We start from the raw sequence: 15,921 nt of genomic DNA on the forward strand, positions 1-15,921 counted from the left end.
TCCCCTTAAACATGTGTACCCTTGTGTCAGGGACACATGAGTCATCAGTGATATGCAAAACATCTTTTATTACAATAATCATATATTGAATACTTTTCTGCCATTTTGGCTGTAACTTTGCATTATCGTAGTCGACACTGGAGTCAGACTCCGTGTCGATATCAGTGTCTATTATTTTGGATAGTAAGCATTGAGAGACTCTGAAGGTCTCTGCGACATAGGGACAGACATGGGTAGATTCCCTGTCTGTTCTCTAATCTTTTGTGCAATAAATTCACCTCAGCACTTACACATATCCAAACAGGTGTCGGCGTTGTCGACGGAGACACCCTCTCACACACATATTTTCTCCATCTCCTCCTTAGGGGATCCTTTTACCTCAGACATGTCGACACACACGTACCGACACACCACACACTCAGGGAATGCTCATCTGAAGACAATTCCCCCATAAGGCCCTTTGGAGAGACAGAGAGAGAGTATGCCAGCACACACCCCAGCGCTATTAACCCAGGAATAACACAGTAACTTAATGTTAACCCAGTAGCTGCTGTTTATATTGATTTTTGCGCCTAATTATGTGCCCCCCCTCTCTTTTTACCCTCTTCTACCGTGTAACTGCAGGGAGACTGGGGAGCTTTCTCTCAGCGGTGCTGTGGAGAAAAAACATGGCGCTGGTGAGTGCTGAGGAAGAAGCCCCGCCCTATCGACGGCGGGCTTCTGTCCCGCTTTCATGTACAATTTTGGCGGGGGCTCATACATATATACAGTGCCCAACTGTATATATGCAAACTTTTGCCAAAGAGGTCTCTAATTGCTGCCCAGGGCGCCCCCCCCCCCTGCGCCCTGCACCCTTACAGTGACCGGAGTATGTGGGTGTAGTGTGGGAGCAATGGCGCACAGCTGCAGTGCTGTGCGCTACCTCATATGAAGACTGGAGTCTTCTGCCGCCGATTTCGAAGTCTTCTTGCTTCTTTCACCCGGCTTCTGTCTTCCGGCTCTGCGAGGGGGACGGCGGCGCGGCTCCGGGATTGGGCGACAAAGGGTGAGATCCTGTGTACGATCCCTCTGGAGCTAATGGTGTCCAGTAGCCTAAGAAGCAGGACCTATCTTCAGAGAGTAGGGCTGCTTCTCTCCCCTCAGTCCCACGATTCAGGGAGTCTGTTGCCAGCAGAGCTCCCTGAAAATAAAAAAAACCTAACAAAATACTTTCTTACAGCAAGCTCAGGAGAGCTCACTGAACAGCACCCAGCTCGTCCGGGCACAGATTCAAACTGAGGTCTGGAGGAGGGACAGAGGGAGGAGCCAGAGCACACCAGAATCTAAATTCTTTCTTAAAGTGCCCTGTCTCCTGCGGAGCCCGTCTATTCCCCATGGTCCTTACGGAGTCCCCAGCATCCACTAGGACATTAGAGAAAAAGCCAGTAACGTTGCACCTAGACATACCGAGCTATGATATAAGGGGGCAAATACATTTATTATTAAAAATGCTTCTCTACAAGTAAAAGTATTACCTCACAATTTTATTCTGGACTCCCATAGACGGTAATATACCTGACAGCGACATTTGCAGCCCAAGTGCTGCTGACAGGACGCAGATTTTGCACACTGCGTGTAAGGGCTTATACATATCTCTGACCTGGAACACTGGGCTTAATTCAGACCTGATCGCAAAAGCAAAATCTTTCTCTAATGGGCAAAACCATGGGGGTCATTTCGAGTTGATCGCTCGCTAGCAACTTTTTGCTGCGCTGCGATCAGATAGTCGCCGCCTATAGGGGAGTGTATTTTTGCTTTGCAAGTGTGCAAACGCTTTTGCAGCCGAGCGGTACAAAAACATTTTTTGCAGATTCTGAGTAGCTCTGGACTTACTCAGCCGCTGCGATCACTTCAGTCTTTTTGGTCCCGGAATTGATGTCAGACACCCGCCCTGCAAATGCTTGGACACGCCTGCGTTTTCCCAAACACTCCCAAAAAACGGTCAGTTGACACCCATAAACGCCCTCTTCCTGTCAATCTCCTTACCATCGGCTGTGCGAATGGATTCTTCGTTAAATCCATCGCCCAGCACCGATCCTCTTTGTAACTGTACGACGCGCCTGCGAATTGCGGTGCATACGCATGCGCAGTTTTGCCGAGTTTTAACCTGATTGCAGCGCTGCAAAAAGTTGCTAGCGAGCGATCAATTTGGAATGAGGCCCTATGTGCACTGCAGGTGGGGCAGATATAACATGTGCAGAGAGAGTTAGATTTGGGTGGGTTATTTTGTTTCTGTGCAGGGTAAATACTGGCTGCTTTATTTTTACACTGCAATTTAGATTTCAGCTTGAACACACCCCACCCAAATCTAACTCTCTCTGCACATGTTACATCTGCCCCCCCTGCAGTGCACATGGGGCCTGATTCAGACCTGATCGCTCACTAGGTTTTTTTTGCACTGCTGCGAGCAGATAGTCGCGCCCATAGGGGAGTGTATTTTTGCATTGCAAGTGTGCAAACGTATGTGCAGCCGAGCGCTACAAAAAAAGTTTTGTGCAGTTTCTGAGTAGCCCAGAACTTACTCAGCCGCTGCGATCACATCAGCCTGTCTGGGCCCGGAATTGATGTCAGACACCCGCCCTGCAAACGCTTGGACACGCCTGCGTTTTTCCAAACACTCCCAGAAAACAGTCAGTTGACACCCACAAACGCCTTCTTCCTGTCAATCTCCTTGCGATCGGCTGTGTGAATGGATTCTTCGTAAAACCCATCGCACAGCAACGATCCGCTTTGTACCCGTGCGACGCGCCTGTGCATTGCGGTGCATACGCGTGCGCAGCTCTGACCTGATCTCAGCACAGCGAAAAAATCTAGCGTGCGATCAGGTCTGAATGACCCCCTAGGTTTTTCCCAACTGCTAACATGTTTGCTGCTGTGATCAACTCTGAATTAGGCCCTATGTGCACTGCAGGTGGGGCAGATGTAACATGTGCAGAGAGAGTTAGATGTGGGTGGGTTATATTGTTTCTGTGCAGGGTAAATACTGGCTGCTTTATTTTTACACTGCAATTTAGATTTCAGTTCACTGGCGTGCGCAGCACATTTTATTAGGGGGTGCACCGTCGGAGGGGTGTGTCTAGCACCGCCTTTTGGACGTGTCTAGCACCATCTATTGATGGTCAACGCATATAAAATATCCACCCTTGTACCAATCCTAATAAAGCAGATACATTGTCATATGTTGTGGTGTGCACCAAACAAACACCCCTGATGGCACTCGCTGCAATTACAGTTCTCCTCCTCAGCCTGGTCTGGCTCCCCCTCTCTTTCCCCTGCAAGCTGCAGTCACTCACTGACACTGACAGTCGCAGACTAGTTACTGCTGCTGCTGGAAAAACGAGTGACGTGTCAATGCTGCTGCTGACCGCCTGCCAGTATTGAACTTGTCTTCCTCACGTCACATCACACTGTTTTTGTACGTGGAGGTGGAGCTGGGAATTTGAAAGCCGATGGCAGTGGCACCCTTGATTAACCCAGGCGTCCGGTCAGTAGTGCAGTCCTGACAGGGTGCAGCGCAGAGGGGACAGTAATCTGCCTGCTCGGCGATTGCTGCATCAGGCATGTGAGATTGGGGTGCCGGACATTAGGGGGTGCCTGTGCGCACCAGGCACCCCCCCTGCGCACACCTATGTTTCAGTTTGAATACATCCCACCCAAATCTAACTCTCTCTGCACATGTTACATTTGCCCCACCTGCAGTGCACATGGTTTTGCCCGTTAAAGTTTGCTGCTGCGATCAGGTCTGAATTAGGCCCATTATCAGATCACTGTAAGACACACGGCACAGGACACAGGGTATTCATGGTGATTACGCTCATTTAGGGCTCAGCAGTAAATGTAGAGGCTCAGCTTAAACACAGGGATCAGCGTCGGATACACGTAAGGATTTTACGGATTCTAAAGCAATAGTTTACAGAAAAATAAAAATCTACAAATCTGTGAAACAAAATCAAATGGTATCCGGATGATAGACTGGCAATGTATTGGTCGACACTGCAGTCAGTAGGTCGACACGACATGTCCAGTAAATCCTGCCTGACGGACAAAGAGAAACGTGTGAGATGTGTCTGAAGCGCTGGGACATAGGCAGAGGTGGAGTCTGCACAACATCCCTAGATGCGGCCGCATTCAGTAAGCGTCGCTATAGCGATGTGATCGCATAATGCTGATTGACAGGCAGAGGCGTTTAAGAGGGCGGCAATGCAGTGTTACGGGGGTGGGATGGCTAAAATGGGGACAGGGACCATTTTTCGGGTGTCAGCGTGATGTCACACGCGGCCGATGGGACGCGGAAAGTGTCAGTGGCACGACTGCCTTCGTGGGCTGCGCAGACAGTGGGCTACCCCAAGTCAGTGATTCAATTGCAATTGTATTGCGATCGCTTCGCTGGCCGCAGCCCAGTGCTGAGTGCGCCCCAGCATGCGATCACAAGCAGTTGCAGTTTTGCTAATTTAGCAATACTGCAACTGATGCTGAATGACGGCTTACGTCCTATTCATACAAAATAATCAACTTTATCAGTAAAGTACAAGACAGGACCACACGGCGATATCAGAGGGGAAATGTGACATATACAGCAGCGTCATGGGGTCACCAGGGTCAGTCATACCGTACAGTATTAGCCGCAGTACTGGTGCTGGATGGCAGCTGTTACTTATGTACTGAGACTCATTCACATTGTTACACACAGAGTTACATTGTTACACACAGAGTTACATTGTTACACACAGAGTTACATTGTTACACACTTACAGTCACATTGTTACACAGAGTTACATTGTTACACACTTACAGTCACATTGTTACACAGAGTTACATTGTTACACACTTATAGTCACATTGTTACACACAGAGTTACATTGTTACACACAGAGTTACATTGTTACACACAGTTACATTGTTACACACTTACAGAGTTACATTGTTACACACTTATAGTCACATTGTTACACAGAGTTACATTGTTACACACTTATAGTCACATTGTTACACACAGAGTTACATTGTTACACACAGAGTTACATTGTTACACACAGTTACATTGTTACCCACTTACAGAGTTACATTGTTACACACTTACAGTCACATTGTTACACAGAGTTACATTGTTACACACTTAGTCACATTGTTACACAGAGTTACATTGTTACACACTTATAGTCACATTGTTACACACAGAGTTACATTGTTACACACAGAGTTACATTGTTACACACAGAGTTACATTGTTACACACAGTTACATTGTTACACACTTACAGAGTTACATTGTTACACACTTACAGTCACATTGTTACACACAGTTACATTGTTACACACAGAGTTACATTGTTACACACTTACAGTCACATTGTTACACACTGAGTTACACTGTTACACACAGTTACATTGTTACACACTTACAGTCACATTGTTACACACAGAGTTACATTGTTACTCACAGAGTTACATTGTTACACACTTAGGAGTCTATTCATGAAGCAGTGAAAACAGTGGAGAAGTGAGCCAGTGGAGAAGTTGCTCATGGCAACCATTCAGCTGCTCTGTTTCATTTTATAGTATACAAATTCTAAATGTTACTTCAATGCTGATTGGTCGCCATGGGTCCCTTCTCCACTGGCTCACTTCTCCACACTTTCCACTGCTTCATGAATAGACCCCGTACAGAGTTACATTGTTACACACTTACAGTCACAATGTTACACACTTACACAGTTACATTGTTACACACAGTCACATTGTTACACACTTACAGTCACATTGTTACACACTTACAGAGTTACATTGTTACACACATACAGTCACATTGTTACACACAGAGTTACATTGTTACACACTTACAGAGTTACATTGGGGGTCATTCCGAGTTGTTCGCTCGCAAGCTGCTTTTAGCAGATTTACTCACGCTAAGCCGCCGCCTACTGGGAGTGAATCTTAGGTTCTTAAAATTGCGAACGACGTATTCGCAATATTGCGATTACACACCTCGTAGCAGTTTCTGAGTAGCTCCACACTTACTCGGCATCTGCGATCAGTTCAGTGCTTGTCGTTCCTGGTTTGACGTCACAAACACACCCAGCGTTCGCCCAGACACTCCTCCGTTTCTCCAGCCACTCCCGCGTTTTTCCCTGAAACGGCAGCGTTTTTTCAAACACACCCATAAAACGGCCTGTTTCCGCCCAGTAACACCCACTTCCTGTCAATCACACTACGATCACCAGAACGATGAAAAAGCTGTGAGTAAAATTCCTAACTGCATAGCAAATTTACTTGGCGCAGTCGCACTGCGGACATTGCGCATGCGCACTAAGCGGAAAATCGCTGCGATGCGAAAAAAAATACCGAGCGAACAACTCGGAAGGACCCCCATTGTTACACACTTACAGTCACATTGTTACACACAGAGTTACATTGTTACACACTTACAGTCACTTTGCACATTGTTACACACAGAGTTACATTGTTACACACATACAGTCACATTGTTACACACAGAGTTACATTGTTACACACATACAGTCACATTGTTACACACTTACAGCCACTGTGTTACACACATAGTCACTGAGGCTAAAAGGAAATCTCCATCAAGTTCTACATTTCACTTAAGTTACTATATAGTTGTAACAAATACCCTGAAGGGGATATTATATCACCCGGTGTAAACACTACAGCGACATGTTGGACGCTCATGTCACGTACGATTTCCCTTGAACCGCCCGGCAGACTCCTGGGCGGCAGGATCGCATACCATACATCGTATGTGGTCCCTTTGCATACGATGTATCGTATGCGATCCCAGACATACCTGAGGGAACCGACATATCACGAGTGCAGCACTAACGACCTGGAGGATGCGATCCGATGCTCACGGGAACGTGTATCGGATCGGATGTAAAACACATCCGATTTGCCCCTTTTCATCCGATTTACCGGCCCGAAAGGTCGGATGAAATCGGGCATTATCGTTCTAGTTTATGAGGCCTTTAAGACTGATTCCAGCAGAGTAATCTTTATTTTTGTTCTGCCAAAAAGACACCTAAATATCCCCGCTGTTTCTGAGGGGGTGGCGGCTAGGGCTATACCCCCCTACTGCCTAACCCCAACCTTCCTAGTCCCGTCAGAGACGTGTAGGTGTGACCCATAGTAACCTATCAGGTTCTAGCTATCTGTTTATAGAATGTACTAGATAAATGACAGCTAGAATCTTATTGGTTGCTACGGGCAACACTTCCATTTCTCCTCTTTAGAAGGTTTGATATTTCTTCCATTCTCTTGTCTGTTAAAATGTCCCGGTAATGATAGCGCATTAAGGGGCTAATTCAGTAAGGATCGTAATAAGTACAAATTAGCAAAAACTGCGACCAAACGCAAAATTGCGAAAGCACGCCCAAACGGAAAATCTACAACACTAATTTAATGTTACAAAAAAAAAAGGTGGACTTGTCAAATTTGCAAATTTTGCGATTAGATTTAAAAATCCGCATTTTTTGCGAAAAAACTTACACTTAGTCGCATTTTTTGCGTAAAGGTTTCTAATGTCACAATTTAACATCAGCCACACATAACATTGAGCCAACCATGCCTACTGACAGGATGCGTCGAACAACAAGGCGAGCTACTTCCGCTGGTGAATCCACAAATGCAGGCGGAAAAAGGAAAAAAAAAAGGTTTTTTTTAATGATGAAAGTTTACATACATGACATATTAATGTTTCTTTGTTATTATTAACATTCCTTATGTTATTGTTTAATGTGAAAATATATTTAAAAAAAAAGTGGTGCATAATTAAAATGTCCACAAAAATCACAATTATTGTGGTGATGTTATTGAACATATGTTTCTTTTGCCAAGGGGAAAAAAAATAAAAAAACCTTACACATGTATGTGGGTATGATTTTTGAAGATAATAATTGTTTGTTGCTTTAAATCATAAAAAAAAACTCAGCTTTTAAACTAAAAGCCATTAACCAAACACAAAAATAAATAAAAACTTGCTTGTAAATGTTATTGTACATGTTTGGAGGAAAACAAGTGTGTTCTTGACAAACCTGCATTGTTATTAACTTAAAGAATTATTAGGTTACTGCTAACATATATTTTAGAGTAATATATGTGTTAAATAGTTTAAAGCTCCCTTACATGTTGTTAAGTGAATTGTGGTCAGCAGTGTGAGGTGTATCAGCGGGGTGTAATGAAGCAATGATTGCAGTATACATTGAACATTCTACAACTGAGGTCAGCTTGTGCAGATTTTAAGGTAGACCTGTAGTCACTCAGAAACTGCACACCATAAATGTGCGTTCAGTTGCAAAAAATGCGTATGCTCCGCCTATCTAAAATCTGCATACGCCCACAACACGCCCCTGCCCGTAGTTTTTGCAAAACCAGCCCTTTAGTACGCCCCCTACACGCCTAGTTTTTGTAGTGCATACGTAGTTTTTGCTATGTCTCAGAAGTTGTATTTTTGGTCTCAGAAATTGTATTTTTGGTCTCAGATTTTACATATTTTCGACATTTTTGTGATTTTTGCAGTTTTGCGCTTCTTGTTGAATTAGCCCCTAAATGCTGTAGAATAAATACAGCAGCCGCAGTCTCAGAACACCGACAACACCGCTAATTTGACAATTAGTATCACAGGTAAATATGCGCTAATTATTGCTGTAACCTAATGCGCCATTCTGTTTTATATTAACAGGATCTTTGCCCAAAACCTCAGTTCATTGTCGATGGAGCGACACGTGGTGACATCTGCCAGGGCGCGCTCGGTAAGTACACAGACAGAACTCGCCAAGTCCGACCGGTCATTTCACCCACTTGGAAGGGCCTTAAATTTATGTGAGCCCCCCAGTAGTTATATGTTTGCTACTAAATGTATTATCATTGGCCCTCATTCCGAGTCGTTCGCTCGGTATATTTCATTGCATCGCAGTGAAATTCCGCTTAGTACGCATGCGCAATATTCGCACTGCGACTGCGCCAAGTAATTTAACAATGAAGATAGTATTTTTACTCACGGCTTTTTCTTCGCTCCGGCGATCGTAATGTGATTGACATGAAATGGGTGTTACTGGGCGGAAACACAGCGTTTCAGGGGCGTGTGGTTAAAAACGCTACCGTTTCCGGAAAAAACGCAGGAGTGGCCGGAGAAACGGAGGAGTGTCTGGGCGAACGCTGGGTGTGTTTATGACGTCAAACCAGGAACGACAAGCACTGAACTGATCGCAGATGCCGAGTAAGTCTGAAGCTACTCTGAAACTGCTAAGTAGTTTGTAATCGCAATATTGCGAATACATCGGTCGCAATTTTAAGAAGCTAAGATTCACTCCCAGTAGGCGGCGGCTTAGCGTGTGTAACTCTGCTAAAATCGCCTTGCGAGCGATCAACTCGGAATGAGGGCCATTATTCTGATGATGATGATGATGATGATTATATATTTTTTCATTTGCAAAGCCAAAGGACTAATCTTACAAAAATTATTTAAACCCTCAAAATTGTTTTTGTTTGTGTGTGAGTGTAAGATTGAAGCGTAGAAACCGTCACATGCACTGTATAGTATATACACAAACAGGCAGCCTACAATTCCGCGCAGACCAATAAGAAGCCATTGGTCAGCACAGTCGCTTTCCATGTCTATAAGGCGGATGGTTGGGTCAGCGCACAATTCACTCCCGCCATAATTGCCCCTGTGTTCCCCTTCCTTATGGCTCTTTTATACCGCTTTCACATCGCAATGCCGGGTCATACCCGGGAATTGGAAACGGGTCCTTCCTGGGTGCAACCCAGCATAAGACCCTTTCAGACCATCGGAGGCGGGAATAGAGGCAGCACCCGGGGTGGATGGAGCTGGGAGATGAGATCATCTCCACGCTGCCTCTGCCTATTCTGTGAATGGGTCCTGGGTTGCGTCGATGCGGCAACCCGTTCACTCTGCACCTGACACAGTAATAACCCTTCTTTAATCCCGGGTTGAAATACCGGGTCAGGTGACCCAGGATTTTGGATGTGACCCCTTTCACACCGCACAGCGATCCGCGTTGAGCCGGCAATATATCGGGTCGATACCGGATTATTTGTGCGGTGTGAAAGGGGTATTCTTTCAGTCCTTTCTTGTGACATGGCCACGCCTCCACTGACATCATCCAAAGAGCTGGGAAATTAGTAAATTATATCGCTTCCATGCAAAATTATAGATTAAGTTGTTCTCGCAGTTTTGCTAATATTATGAAACATGGGCCCTCATTCCGAGTTGATCGTTTGCTGCCGATTTTCGCAGTGCAGTGATCAGGTTACTACTGCGCATGCGTATGCACCGCAATGCGCACGCACGTCGTATGGGTACAAACAGCATCATTGCTGGGCAATGCTTCTAGTGACGAATCCATTCGCACAGCCGTCGCAAGGAGATTGACAGGAAGAAGGCGTTTGTGGGTGTCAACTGACCGTTTTCTTGGAGTGGCAGGAAAAACGCAGGCGTGTCCAGGCGTTTGCAGGGCTGGCGTCTGACGTCAATTCCGGGACCGGACAGTCTGAAGTGATCGCAGCGGCTGAGTAAGTTCAGAGCTACTCAGAAACTGCAAAAACTTTTTCGTCCCGCTCGGCTGCACATGCGATCGCACACTTGCAAAGCGAAAATACACTCCCCTGTGGGCGGTGACTATGCGTTTGCACGGCTGCAAAAAGTAGCTAGCGAGCGATCAACTCGGAATGAGGGCCATGGGGCCTAATTCAGACCTGATCAGACATGCATTACACTTTTCAAGGGGGGTGCACACATGACCTATGAACCCAGCAGACATGCAGGGGGACGCCCAGCATGGGGCTAGTCTGCCCCGCATGTCTGGCCCGACCCCCCACCCTGCACAAGTACAAAAGCATCGCACAGCGGCGATGCTGTTGTACTTCAGAAGTAGCTCCCGGCCAGCGCAGTTCCTGCGCACTGGCCGGAAGCTACTCGTTGCTGCCCAGGTCGCAGCGGCTGAGTGTGACGTCATGCAGCCGCTGCGGCCCGTCCTCAGCAAAATCCGGCCACGACCCCTAAACGGCGGCTTAATGCCGCCGTCCCACCCCTTCCCGCCCAGCATCCGCCTCTGCCTGTCAATCAGGCAGAGGCGATCGCAAGGGCTACAACAGCCGTCGACTGTCTGCCATGCGCCGATGCACTGCGGCACCGACGCATGCGCAGTTCAGGCCTGATCGCTGCTGTGCGAACACGCACAGCATCGATCAGGTCTGTATTAGCCCCCACGTCTGTGTTACAGCACGCACTGCTATAGGGGGAATGTGATAGGCTGCACATTATCATTGAGTTTAAGTCAACGGAAATCTCCTCAAGACTCCGCAGCTTTCACAGTCAGTGTCAACATTATGTCATCCGTATCAACATTGCGAATATCAACATTTTGTACCACACCCAATGGCACGGCTTATCTCAGAATTGCTGCTTGCCTCAGAATGTCTCGGAGACTCCCAAATTAGGGGGGAGACCACCGGATGAGCCAGCAAATCCTGCCCCAATATTATAAACCCCTTCACCAAGTCTGTCCTGCAAGAGTAGAAACCAGTGTATTCTCCCGTGTGACACTTGGTGACCAGTTCAGCAGCATTTCCACGTTAGTCACAGAATAAACACTGTGGAGGTGGGAATCTCCGCTTGTTTAGTAAAGGTGTATATTTAGAATGTAGATCGATAGATTAGCTTCCCATTTAAGTCTTAACTGAGATCAGTGATACAATAACATTTACATGTAGTACCAGGGGCGGATTAAGAGAGGAGAGGACCCATGTACAAGCCCCGTGCAGGACCCCTCCTCTCTGGCAGCGGCCATATCGCTGTGCACTCTGACTTTGTGCCTAGACTGCAGGAGGTGCCCAGAGAGCGGTCCCGGGTCACCAGAGTATATGTACACTTATGACCAGAGAGATCTTCCCAATGACCTCTTCGGGAAGATGGCTGCTGCACATTGAAAGCAAAGACTCTGGCACTGTGGGTCTTTGCTCTCTAGTGCACATGCGCCATCTTCCCAAATATCACTGGGAATATGGCGCTAGCTATGGAGGAGGGACCCACTTCCTGGAGCAAGCCAGTTAGGAAGCGGGTGCCTTCCCACGCACACCCCCTGCCCCTCCTGGGTTAGAATGGCAGCCCCTGTGGAGCATGTGGGGCCACTGTAAATTACTATTTATTTATTTATTTTTGTGGGGGGAGGTGTGGACACTCCTTTTTCTAACCATTCTATTACCGGGGACCGACGTGGCTGTCTACACCCCCGTATGCACAGCCCAGTCTTGCAGCAGGAATGCAGTCACTATGCAATTATTGGTCTGGCCTGGAAGTGGAACTTGCATAAAGCAATCTGCAGCATAAAAGCTGAGCTGAGTGACTAAACTGTAGACAGAGGGGTACATTTACTAAGCAGTGATAAGAGTGGAGAAGTGAGCCAGTGGAGAAGTTGCCCATGGCAACCAATCAGCACTGAAGTAACATCTATAATTTGCATACCATAAAATGATACAGAGCTGCTGATTGGTTGATGGGGAAATATCTCCACTGGTTCACTTCTTCGCTCTTATCACTGCTTAGTAAATGTACCCCTTATTAGTCTGTGTGAGAGACTCTCCATAGTCTACAGTTGATCTCTGAGGCCAGACAGGGACGTTGCTGGAAGTGCGCGGCAGGCAGCTCGGCTCCTCTTCGCACCAGAGAACGGAGTGTGACTAAAGAGAAATGAAAAGTCCCTTTGCGCTGCCTTTAAAAAAACTTGTACTGTTTCTTTGTGTGTACTAAATCTAAATACACCTTACCTATATGGTAAGGTATAATTGATTCTCACTGGCCACAAAGTGTCTTCAGTTGATATTCAGTGTGTATGTTGGAAATCCCATGGTCTGGAAGACTTCTGTTTGTATAGGAATATAACCAGTGTCATCATCATACAACAGAGGTTCAACCAGTCTCGTGCCCCCTGTGCCACTTTCTGCCCATATCTCCTCCAGCCTCCTGATACTTGTCTCCAGCCTCCTGCCATGTCACTCCAGCCTCCAGCCCCCTGTCACATCAGCCTCTAGTCACTCCAACATCCTGTCCCATCACTCCAGTCTCCTACCCCCTGTGACTCCAGCCTCCTACCCCCTGTCACATCAACCTCTAGTCACTCCGACCCCCTGTCTCATCACTCCAGCCTCGTGCCCCCTGTCACTCCAGCCTTCTGCCCCCCACTGTCTTTCCAGCCTCCTCCTGGGTCACCTCAAGAGCTGGCCTCCTCCAACTTACCTTCTTGTTTTGACTGCCTGCATTCTCCTCTTCGTTCTCCTCTTCCTCAGTTGGCAGGCAGACCGGGTCACCAATGGAAGTGTTCAGCTGGCGGCTCCTCTTTGCGGCAGGGCATGTGACATCATGAGGTCAGCATCGCGCTTCCAGCAGCCATGGCTGCAGACAGGCAAAATATAGAACATGCTGCTGCTATCACTCCACTGAGCGCTGTGAGTGACTCACTCGGCGACTCAGACTTGCAGCAAATGGTGGTGCCGTGAGAGTAAGGTGGTTGGGAGGTTCGGCGTACCAGCTACTAATTTCTAAATGGTACGCTATATCTGCCTGTACCATCATACTTTCATCACTGAGTCTACATAAGAGTAAAGAGCTTCTAGTTGTCTCTATGCTCCCAGTAACTGAAATCCTGCCCAGTTCATGGCAGACAGTCTTCTGTGACTTTGCTTACAGTCAGTGGATGTTCTTCTGGAAGGTTCCAAGAGGGTACTCTTGGTGAAGTTCCTTGGTATATGTACTTCTGGAAGGTTGCTGCTGGATGCCATCGGTGAAGATAGCAGTTGAATGCTCTAACACAAGGTTCCTGGTTGATGCTCTTCATGAAAGCTCTTTTTGGAAGCTCTCCAGGAAGGTTCCTGGTGGATGCTCTTCAGGAATGCTCCTGGTGGATGCTCTTCAGGGTGGTTGCTGACTAATGCTCTTTTGGAAGATTCTTGGTTGATACTCATCAGGAAAGTTCCTGGCGGATGCTCTTCAGGGAGGTTCCTGGTTGATGCTCTTCAGAAAGGTTCCTGATGGTAGCTCATCATGGAGGTTCCTGGTTGATGCTGTTCAGAAAGGTTCTTGGTGGCTGCTCTTCAGGAAGGTTCCTGATGTATGCTCTTCTGAAAGGTTCTTGGTTGATGCTCTTCAGGAAGGTTCCTGGTTGTTCCTCTTCAGGTTGGTTACTGGTGGATGCTCTTTATGATGGTTCTTGGTGGATGCTCTTCAGGAAGGTCCCTGGTTGATGCTCTTCAGGAAGGTTCCTGGTGGATGCTCTTCAGGGAGGTTCCTGGTTGATGCTCTTCAGGATGGTTCCTGGTGGATGTTCCTATAATGTCATGCTCATATAATGCTCTTTTGTTTACATACAAGAGTCATTCCTTTATCACAAATTATGGTGAGTGCTGATCTTGTTACCCACATGTGAAAAGTAGCCTTTGGGGGAGATGTACTAAGCCTTGGAGAGAGAGGAAGCGGAGAGAGATAAAGTACTGGCCAGTCAGCTCCTAACTGCTGTTACAGGCTGTGTTTGACAATTAAGAGCTGATTGGTTAGTGGTTTATACCTCTCCACTTTATCTCTCTCCAAGACTTAGTACATATACTCCTTGGAGTCAGAGTAACTCACACTGAAAGTTTCTATGTCAGTACAAGAACCCTAGAACCCTAGGAATATCTGCTTTAGAGTTGTTTCTTTGTAATGCTTGTGTCCATATCAGTAGCGGATCTTGCCACGGGCAAGCAGGACTTTTGCCCGGGGCGCCGCCTTCCGGAGGGCACCGCACCATGGCAAGATCCGCTGCTGCTGTCAGTGCTGTGCCCCCCACTGCCCCCCGCCGTGAAGGGAACTAGACGCATAGCGTCTAGTTTCCCTTCATGGAGAGGACCTTTACTGTGCGGTGCGCGATGACGTCATCGCACACCGCACAGCAAAGGTCCTCTCCACGAAGGGAACTAGACGCGTAGCGTCTAGTTTCCCTTCACGGAGAGGACCTTTGCTGTGCGGTGCGCGATGACATCATCGCGCACCGCACATCATTTCAGCCACACCCTATTGCCCGCCCAGGGCGCTGAAACCCCTGGAGCCGGCCCTGGTCCATATGTGTCCATATTTAAAGAATTTAGTAATACAATGTTTTCTTAACAGGTCACAGTAGTAACTGTCCCACCTCTGGCTTGCCACTGGTTGCGTTTCATTGTAACAGTGGCAGCCATCTAGTCAGCAGTAATCTACAGTCAGGCTAACCCCATTTATCGGTGGTGATAATAGGAGATCAGAGGTCATTGCTAAGGAAATTCCATGTGATATATGTCTCTGGCTAATTTGCATTACATACTGCATCACTGCTGAAGCTGGGTAGCAATGTATAAGAGTTGCCTACCCTCCGGCATCCTGCAGGAGACTCCCCTTTCAGTGTTTAAACTCCAGCTGTCCTGCATTGTAAATGATAACCCGTAGATTCTTCTATACAGCCAGCCTGGGTGCCACTAAAGATTTTCTTTGCAAGGACAGTGATTTGCCTTAATCACTGTGATTTGCTGTAGTTGCTTGGGAGTCCCTGTTGGCAACTCTCATTCATCACCCCCCACCTTGTGGCACCCCTGGTAGGAAAGATACTGGTACATGATCACACAGTGTCTTCTTATCAGTTTTGGTCAGGTATGCAGTGATCCATAACATCTGCTTCTGCTGCTTAGGAGAGCTATTGAGTCGTGACAGAGGGTAAGAATTTTCATTAGTAATCTTTAGTTAAACACATTTGTTTAATTAAAGTATCTGGTTTCTGTAACTATTTGAAGAATGCTATAATGTTATGGAAAACAGCACATCCAATAAATATAGGTAGGGCCT

General features: G+C 46.9%; 1 protein-coding gene across 1 annotated transcript in view; it reads left to right on the forward strand.

The window, feature by feature from the left end:
• The window catches only part of LOC134910695 (calpain-8-like), a 92,527-nt gene that overhangs the window by 18,451 nt on the left and 58,155 nt on the right, over positions 1–15,921 (forward strand). Inside the window, exon 2 of the mRNA XM_063919018.1 lies at positions 8,737–8,806. Coding sequence (XP_063775088.1) covers positions 8,737–8,806 — 70 coding nt within the window. The remainder of the gene's footprint in view (positions 1–8,736; positions 8,807–15,921) is intronic.

This window comes from Pseudophryne corroboree, chromosome 4 (assembly GCF_028390025.1).
Source record: "Pseudophryne corroboree isolate aPseCor3 chromosome 4, aPseCor3.hap2, whole genome shotgun sequence".
NCBI lineage: Eukaryota > Metazoa > Chordata > Amphibia > Anura > Myobatrachidae > Pseudophryne > Pseudophryne corroboree.